Source organism: Stegostoma tigrinum, chromosome 41 (assembly GCF_030684315.1).
Source record: "Stegostoma tigrinum isolate sSteTig4 chromosome 41, sSteTig4.hap1, whole genome shotgun sequence".
In the NCBI taxonomy this organism is placed as follows: Eukaryota; Metazoa; Chordata; class Chondrichthyes; order Orectolobiformes; family Stegostomatidae; genus Stegostoma; species Stegostoma tigrinum.
The window spans coordinates 7178399-7188311 of NC_081394.1; the positions used below are offsets into that span (position 1 = coordinate 7178399).

Consider the following 9913-nt stretch of genomic DNA (forward strand, 5'->3'; position numbering starts at 1 on the left):
GGACATTACTGGCAATTTTACATGGCCGATCCATAACCTGCACATCTTTAGACAGTGGGAGAAGCTTGGAGCAACTAGATGAAACATAAATTAATGCAGGGAGAATGCACAAACACTATACAGGCCATCACCCGAGGTTGGAATTGAACCCAGGTCCCTCACACTGTGAGGTTGCAGTGCTAACCACTGAGTTACCATGCTGCCTGAATTAGCAGTCCCTTAAACTGTATGTTAATGTAATCATATTAGGATCTCTGCTGGCAAGGGGCACTTTCACTAGAAGGTTAGTAATTAATCTTATCTTGATGGTCAAAATCAGCTTGCTAATTATTAATGTTGTAACATGCTGGTCAAAGAAATGGCCTTGAAAATATTCAATGAATTCTTCCTCTCGACTACTTTCTCCTGTCTGATTTTTCTAGTCTACATGTGGGTGACAATCCCCCCATGATAATCCCTGTACCATTCTGACAAGCTCAGATTAATTCTTCCTTGTTATTCTGTCACACTTAAGGCCACGAACAGGTAGCCTGTACAAAATCCCCACACGTAACTTCTTGCTTTCATCATTTCCTATCTCAACTCAGACAGCTTCTTTGTCCTGGCTTCCTAAATCTTGGTCCTCCCTGTGCTGTCCTAACATAATATTTAAATAACAGAGCTGATCTTCCACAGTTTCCCTGTTTCCTGCTGATCCTGAATGTTTCAAATCCAATCTTGGTCGCCTTGCAGTCATGTCTCAGCAATTGCCTGTAGGATTGACATATTTATCTCAATTTGTACTACTGGTTCATCTGCTTTGTGTTGCATGATACATGTATTCAAATACAGTGCCTCAGCTTTACCTTTTTAAAGCTATTTTTGGAACATCTAGCCTAATCTGCTGATTTGGTTTTCGATCTATATTCTGTCCCATCCAGAATTTGTCTGCTTATAATTTCCCATATTAATTTCTTTCTTTGTTGCCTTTTACCAATTCTTTGATTCACCACAGCTTTGAAAACCTGGGGCTCTTATCTTCACAACTTAGTTGAAAAATCTGATTTACTTCACTAGATATGGGTTTCAAAAGAACTCGACTCCTGGTATGGTTCAGACATAATCTATCAGAGTGGTAGAGATCACACATTCTCCAGTATTGGTCCTAATGTCCCTTGAACTGTAATCCACAATTCCCACATTATACTCTCAGCCATTCATTTATCTATCCAACCCTGATTATGCTACGCTAATTTGTGCCTTTGTGTTTCCTCATTTTGTAAGGCATAAAATGTAAATGGTAAAGTTGCTGTAGTCCTATTGGATCATTGGCTGTTCTCTTGCTATCGGGAGAGGAGTGGTAACTTAACCATAGAGTCACCATGGCATGGGGAGAATTTGAGAATCTCTTCATGATAACCTCAGCAGAATTAAACTCACGCTGTTGGCATTCCTCTGCATCATAAGCAAGCTGTCCATTCAACTGAGCTAATCAACTCATTAGTGAGTGAATGAATGAGTGCATGTGTGTGTGTGTGAGAGAGGTGGCTTAATTGTTGAGACTGAAGATTATATGTATGTTTGTGCAAGAAGTGTGTGCCAGTGTTTGCCTGTGTGTCTATGTCCAAGTAAGTGTGTGTTTATGTAAGCATTTGAGAAAATGAGAATGTGTAAGTGTAGAGCATGTGAGTGTGTATTTGTGCATTAGCAAGTGTTTGAATCTGTGTGTGCATCTTGGTGTGTGTGTGTGTGTGTGTGTGTGTGTGTGTGTGTGTGTGTGTGTGTGTGTGTGTGTGTGTGTGTGTGTGTGAGATTGTCAGTGTGCGCATGAAATGAATATGTATAAAATGGTAGCCTGCATGTTTGTAAGTTTCTGTATGTGTGACTGTCTTTGAAGATAAGCCTGTGTTCTTGTGTGCATCTCACACTGTGCACAGTTATGCAATATGTTTTGTCGTGTTTGGGGCAGGTTTACTTGTGTAAATGGGAGTCAGTATGGTTCACCAATGCCCTCAATAGGTGAATTGTCCTCCACAAAGCCCTCTAGGAGTGTCTTTGCCCTTGTTTCTGCATAATTCCTGAGGGCTGCAGAGGTGGCATGCCTGAAATTTTACACTGTAAAAGTCATGTTACTGCTGACAAGGCATTCAGTCCAGATATCTGGGAGCTGACAAAGATTTAGCATTTAATGTTTAACCAGATCACGAATTGTTTAAACATGTAAAATCTCTTCGGGGAAAAAGTCCAGCAGAGGAAAGTTCATTTGCTGAATAATTGTTTTTGCTTGTTAAATCTCACTAAATCACCTGATCAAACTGTAGAGCATCTTGATCATCGAATGAGAAAGCTCAACTTTCCCACTGTATTCAGAAACCGTGAGTATCATGAACAGGTTTATTGAGATTGAAATGAAATCCAGAAACTAGAGACAGATAGAGAACGAGAGGGACAGGGACAAAGAGAGAAATAAAGAGAGAGAGCAGTACAGATTGTGAAAGAGAGAGCAACAGAGCATGTGAGATAGAATCAGAGAGAAACTGAGAAACAGTGAAACAAAGAATGGAGAAGTGAAAAGAAAAACAAATGGAGAGACATAGCGAGGGAGACCAAAGAAACACCAAAAAAAGGGAAGAGTGAGAGTGGTAGAGAGAAATGGACAGAGATACAGAGATGAGAGAGACAAAGAGAAAAACAGACAGAAAAAGAATGATTGAGACAAAGAGAGACACAGACAGGAAGAGCGAGTGAGGCAGAGAGAAACACAAACAGAGGGAATGTGAGAGAGCAACATAGAAAGGAATAGAGACTGAGAGAGGCAGAGTGAAACACAGACAGAAATCGAGAGAATGAGAGAGAGGAACATAGAAAGGAAAAGAGAGTGAGAGAGGCAGAGGCAAACACAGACAGCAAGAGAGAGAGCGAGAGGCAGAGACAAAACAAACAGACAGAAAGAGAGAATGAGAGAGGCAGAGAGAAAACAAGATAGAAAAAGAGAGTGAGAGAGGCAGAGAGAAAACAAGATAGAAAAAGAGAGTGAGAGAGGCAGAGAGAAAAAAAGATAGAAAAAGAGAGTGAGAGAGGCAGAGAGAAAACAAGATAGGAAAAGAGAGTGAGAGAGGCAGAGAGAAAACAAGATAGAAAAAGAGAGTGAGAGAGGCAGAGAGAAAACAAGATAGAAAAAGAGAGTGAGAGAGGCAGAGAGAAAACAAGATAGAAAAAGAGAGTGAGAGAGGCAGAGAGAAAACAAGATAGAAAAAGAGAGTGAGAGAGGCAGAGAGAAAACAAGATAGAAAAAGAGAGTGAGAGAGGCAGAGAGAAAACAAGATAGAAAAAGAGAGTGAGAGAGGCAGAGAGAAAACAAGATAGAAAAAGAGAGTGAGAGAGGCAGAGAGAAACACAATAGTCCAGGCCTTCATATGGGTTTGATTGCATCACAGTTCTGTTGTTTTTGACAAGTGTTGACAAGATATTGTCTGGAGAGTGACGGCCATTTTCAATTATACTTGACCAGCTGTACATAACAGAATTTTTTTCTTTATAGTTTCTGGGTGTTTTATTTGTCTTTTTGCTCACAAAAAGAGCAAGGTAAATGATGCTTTGTACATATCATCTGTCGATGTTTCTGGCTGCATTGTCATCCATCAGTGACAAATTGCAGCTCAATTAATCCGGGAAAGTTAGTCCTTCCCCCAAAAGTTCCTGATGATTCTCTAACTCGATAATTTAACAGTGACAAGAACGACACGTTCTCTTCAGAATATTCACTACCTGATACTTCCTAATTTCAAATTCATGGCATTTTATCTCTGTAGCAGGGCCAGATTTCCATTGCAGTTTACAGTTCAAAATCAAAGAATTTGGTGTCCCTTGTGCTTCTGTCTTGATCTGTAGTAAATAGCCATGTAAAAGAGGAATCATGAAGAGAGAAAGATGTAGGGAGATGGAGAATAGAACAGGAAACTGAATGAGGCTTTCTGATTGACAAGGATAAGTGTTCAGTGACAAAAAGAGAAAATGAGAAACAAAAATAAATATGGAGGAAAAATGGAGAGAAAGACAAACTGAGATCAACATTCGAGTTGACAGTCAAAAATCTGTGAGGGTTTTTATCCATTCTTCAGACGAACCCAAAGTAGGAAGTATACAATCTTCTTTAGATTGTAAGTCCCTGCTTCAGTGTATGGCTGCAGTTTGCATTTAATATAATAGCCTCTATTTCCTAAAACAAAGTTATTCATTTAAAAAATGGGAGCTGGGTGTAAATCATCAAGTGTTCCCTATCACTTATCCCACTTTAGAAAGTGTTCTGAAATACTCAAGCGTATATGGGGGAAGTCGACATATGGTGCAGTTACAAGGTTAGGGGGCTTGGAGATGATAAGGACTGCAGATGTTGGAAGCCAGGGTCTATAGGTGTGAGGCTGGAAAAGCACATCAGGTCAAATAGCATCAGAGGAGAAGGAAAGTCAACATCACAGGCTAATACCCTTTGACCGGATTCCTGATTCTGTCTGACCTGCTGTGCTTTTCCAGCCTCAGACCTATAGATCATAAGATTTAGGTCTATGTCCATTTTCCAAAAGGAAGATATGTTTCTCTGACAATATGGCACTCCCTAGTAGTGACCCTGGGACAGCAAGGTTCTCAATCAGTACTGTCTCCGACACTGTCATACTCACTCATTATTTACCCTTGGACTGATCAATGTTTCATCAGTAACGGCCATTCAGTTGATTAATGCTATTTCACTCCTGATTCTGCAACAATATGCAGTGCTTCCTCAGTACAGACCTTCCAAAGGATGACAATCCCTCATTACTGTGTTGAGTCCAGATATTGCAGCACTTCCTCAGAACTGTACTTGTGACAGTGCAGTGCTGTTTCATTGCAGCCTATTTGACACCACCGCATTCTTCCAGTGATGACCCACAGATATTTCAGTACTGGCTCTAAGAAATTGCAATCCCTGATACGGCGTTGAAATGATTGTTTTGAAGTTTTTTTTTGAAGCTCAGGCATGAGGCTTGAACCCATAATATTTGGGCTCCAAGTTAGGACAGAGCTGACATTCTGCCATATTTAGGGGGTTTCTCAGAGCAACATTGTGTCTTTCATGTGTCCAATTTTGCATGTGGCTTTTTGCCTGCAATTCTGAGTTTCAGTACCAGTTACAGACCAAGGAAATCGACGCTGTTCATTACATTTGCAGTCTCAGCACGATGAGGACCTTCATTCTCCTTGTCTCCTGCCTTTGCATGCTAGGATCTGTCAGTGGAGGTATGTTAGTTTTGATATATCACAGACGACCAGTTTTCATTCCACATAGCAAGCAACATTTCCAAATAGGAGTGAGCAATTGGCGTGAACAGCTATGTGGAACAGGCAGGTTACAAGTTCTAAAAGAAACTGTGCACAATTGTTTCTATCTGTTCACATGCTTGTGTTTGTGTGTGTGTGTCTGTGTGCATGTTAGTAACTATATGTTCATTTGTCTGTATGTATAAATGTGTATGTGGCACACAATGTGTCTGTGTGTATTTAAGTGAGTATCCGCAAATGCTTCAATTATGAAAGAACAAGTTTGCCAGATGGTAGCATAATGGTATCATCACGAGACTAGTAATCAAATCCTAAAGTCAATGCTGTGGCAATGCAGGCTTGAATCCCATTTGTGGCAGATGGTGAAATTTAATAAAGGGAGTGAACAGAAATAAGGTGCTCAACTGGATGATAGCCATCATTACATTGAAGGGCCAAATGGTTAATGTACATAAACAGACCCTTGGGTCTAACCAGTCCATGCCAAACATAATCCCAAACTATATCAGATATAATAGGAACTGCAAATGCTGGAGAATCTGAGAAACAAAGTGTGGAGCTGGATGAACACAGCAGGCCAAGCAGCATCTTAGGATTTTGATAACAAGGTGTAGAGATGGATGATTTTCTGATGAAGGGTCTTGGCCCGAAAAGTAAGCTTTCCTGCACCTAAAATGCTGCTTGACCTGCTGTGTTCATCTATCTCCACATCTTGTTAATCCATAATCCCAATCTAAACTAGTCACACTTGCTTGCTCCTGGCCCGTAGCCCTCCAAACTTTACTTATTCACAAGTCTTTTAAAGTATATAATTGCACCCACATCTACCACTTCCTCACAAAGTTCATTCCACATGTGAACTACCGTCTGTGTGAAAACCGCAGCTATTCATTTTGTACATTAGCCACCTGGACAAAGGAATTGAGGACGTTGTTGCCACGTTTACTGGTGACACAAAATTAGATGAAGAGCCTGGCAGTGTTGAGGAGGTGGTGAGGCTGTGGTCGGACTCGGACAGGCCAGAGATCAGGCAAAGATGTGATGGATGGAAAGTTTGATGCTAAGTACTTTGGTAGGAAGAATAGAGGCATAGGCTGTCTTCTGCACAGTGAAAGGTTTCAGAAATGTGAGGCACAAAGGGACTTTGGAGTCATAGTGCAGGATGCTCTCAAGATTAACATGTAAGCTGGCAGTTAGGAAGGCAAATACAATGTTAGTATTCATTTCATGAGGGCTAGAGTACAGGAGCAGGAATGCACTGCTCAGGCTGTGGTCAGGCTGCATTTGGGATACTGTGAACAGTTTTGGGCCTCATAGTCTAAGGAAGGATGGGTTGGCATTGGACCGGGTCTGGGGGAGGTTTACAAAAATAGTTCCCAAGGTGAAGAGCTTGTCAAATGAGGAGCAGTTGATGACTCCTAAGTCCTTACTCGATGGAGTGTAGAGGTCAGATCCGATAGAAACTTACAGAATACTGAGTAGTCTGGGTAGGGTGGACGTAGAAAATATGTTTCCACTAGTTGGAGAGATTAGGACCAGAAGGCACCGCCTCAGTGTGAAAGCATGGCAAGGAAGATCTGAGATGAGGAAGAGTTTCTTCAGCCAGGAAGTGGTAAATCTGTGCAGCTCATTAAATGGCAGTCAAGTCACTGGGTGCATGTAAAAGAGAGAGAGAGAGAGATCGATTGGCTCTTGATTGCTAAGGGGATCAAGGTTTACAGGGATGAAGCAGGAGAATGGAGTTAAGAAATATCAGCCATGATCACATGGTGGAGCAGACATATTATGTCATTATAATAATAATATGCCTAACAGTTCCCCGCAGGTAATGGCACAGTTAAAGAAATCCGAATTATCCAAATTCTCCGATTCTGCTTCGAGTTGGCAAATATGTATGAGGGTGTAGGGGAACCCTATTGGAGGGTTGAAGGTCTCAGGCAATTATTAGTGGAGTCAGCTTAGTCCTTTATGAAAGCATCCCGGATGATTTGGACTACTGTGAAAGCTTCCACACACGATTCTGGGCCACTGCTGCTCCATTCTGAATGGTCAACTCTGTATTTTTTTTTGATTTCCAGGTTTTTTGGGCAAGTCGCTGGTTTTCTCGACTCAGAGCGACAGTACTTATGTTAAACTGCTTCCAACCGAATTCTCCCAGCTCTCTGCATTCACACTCTGCCTGAGGGCTGCCTCAGAGGCAAAGCGAGGCTACAGCTTGTTCTCCTATGCCACAGCGAGTAAGGACAATGAGTTGTTGCTCTGGCACAACGAGAACTCCAAGCTCTCCCTCCACCTTGACAATGACCTGTTGGATTTTGAAATCCCAGAGATGGACGCACAATTGAGACACATCTGTGTGACGTGGAACTCCTTGACTGGACTCACCACCCTCTGGATCAATGGCATCCGGAGCCTTCGCAAAGTTGGCCATAAGGGTGCGGTGGTGCATGGTGGTGGGACGATTATCCTGGGGCAGGAGCAGGACCAGGAAGGGAGTGGGTTTGACAGTCAGCAAAGTTTCGAAGGAGAGCTGGCCGATGTTAACATGTGGGACCACATCCTGTCCCCGAGATACATCAAGGCTCTAAGTCGACAGTGCCACAGGACAGGCGGTAACATCATCAATTGGGCCACAGTGGAGTATGTGAGCAGAGGAATAATCAACATTCAGTATAATCAAGACTGCAAACCCCAAGCTGGCTGCGATAATTCGACAATGACTGGAAAATGCACTCACACAGAGTCTAAGTCTCACACATATTCATGTGCTCACATAATGTCAGACGCATCCACACCCACATATATACACATTCACAAACACACACACACACACACAATATACAAATCACCTGAAAACCTATGTGCACTTCACAATTAAAGTTAGGACTCGAAAGAGTGCCTTCTTTTAAGCGGGTTGTCCCCTTAATTGTGAATATTCCATTCTCTGGTGTTTAATACATGGTCTCAAAATCTATCTGATATGATTAGGTCAAGAATTGCATAATTTTATGCAAACACACAAGCAAAAATTAAAATGTGACGCTTGCTTTCCAAACAAGATAACAAACTAATGTCAGAAATTAGAATTAGCTGTGTGCTCATATTACAAAAGTGTATGTCAAATCTTGCTACCCCTATATAATTGCTAAATATAGCTAGTTAAATCTTCCTGTGTTTGACTGCAAAAGGTGTCTAGCCATCTCACTCTCTCTCTCTCTCTCACTCACACACACACACACACACACACACACACACACACACACGCTTGCAAACACAACTGGTATGGGAAGATTGTCCTGGCTGAAGAGAGTTGCAGAGAGAATGATTGTTGCACGGGGCAAATGAGGTTACAGAGATAAGGAAGATTGTAGGGCCTGGAGGGGTTGACAGAGACGGGAGCATGACACAGATTGAAAGAGGTTATAGAGATCGGCATGGTTTTTGGGAATGAAGGGGTTAGGTGGAATTGAGATGTTGTAGGGATTGGGGGAGTGGGGCACCTAGTATATCTGCAAGTGCAGGGAGTCATGGGGCAACGAACTTTGTGAGCTAAGACATGAGAGTTAGGGGCGGCAGAACTGGGGATAAAGTGGTTTTTATGGAAGGTACACCATGGGATGTCCGACATCAGTACGTTGTATTAGTTGGATCTCTACAGATGTGTGAACAGCAAAGATGGTGCAAAGGTTGTTAAACTGGCATATTTGAGTCACATGGAGATAGAAATGGAATAATGAAATAATAGAAGTGATTGAAAGGGAGATGAATGGATACGGGATACCAGGCTTTAGGATAATTTGGACTATATTCACTGGGAATTAGAAGAAAGTGAGCAACAGAGGAACATAGAAATCTACATCATTCTAAAAGGGTAACAACGGGGAGGATGTTACCAATGGGGGAAAGGATTTTCATGTATTTGGAAAGGCAAGACTGATTAGTGATAGTCAACATGGCTTTGTGCATAGGAAATCTTGTCTCACCAACGTGATTTTTCTAAGGAAGTGACAAAGAGGATTGATAAAGGAAGAGTCATGGACATGATCTATGTTGGCTTCAGTTAGGAATTCATCCAGTTCTTCATGGTAGACTGGTTAGTAAGATCAAAACACATGGAATAATGTGAGAACTAACTCTTTGGAATGGGCCCAAAGGTAGAAGGCAGAGGATGGTAGTGGCAGATTGCTTTTCAGACTGGAGGCTTGTAACCAGCAGTGTGCCAAAAGAATTGGGTGCTGGGTCCACTGCTTTTAGTTGTTAATATAAATGATTTAGATGTGAACATAGGTGGGAAGATTAGTAAGTTGGCAGATGACACAAAAATTACAGGTGTAATGGACGGTGAAGAAGGTTATCTCAGAGTACAATGGGATCTTGATCAGATGGGCCAATGGGCCGAGGAGTGGTAGAAGGAGTTTAATTTTGATAAAGGTAAAGTGTTGCATTTTGGAAAGGCACATCAGGGCAGGATCTATGCAATTAATGGTAAGGTCCTGGCGTGTGTGCTGAACAAAGAGACCTCAGAGTGCAGGTTCATAGTTCCTTGAAACTGGAGTCACAGGTAGATAGGATAATGAAGAAGGTGTTTGGTATCCTTGCCTTTATTGGTCAATGA

At 41.9% G+C, this 9913-nt stretch overlaps 1 protein-coding gene across 4 annotated transcripts in view; it reads left to right on the forward strand.

The window, feature by feature from the left end:
- The first annotated feature begins 2095 nt into the window (after positions 1-2095).
- The window catches only part of LOC125448600 (mucosal pentraxin-like), a 24150-nt gene continuing 16332 nt past the window's right edge, over positions 2096-9913 (forward strand). The window contains exons 1-3 of one of the 4 annotated variants that reach the window (XM_048523989.2): positions 2096-2354; positions 5189-5256; positions 7377-9913. The exon at positions 7377-9913 is cut by the window's right edge and continues 2059 nt beyond it. In XM_048523989.2, the coding sequence (XP_048379946.1) occupies positions 5199-5256; positions 7377-8176 (858 nt within the window). In that variant the 5' untranslated portion in view covers positions 2096-2354; positions 5189-5198 and the 3' untranslated portion in view covers positions 8177-9913. The remainder of the gene's footprint in view (positions 2355-5188; positions 5257-7376) is intronic. The other 3 variants (XM_048523990.2, XM_048523993.2, XM_048523992.2) reach the window with 3 other exon arrangements.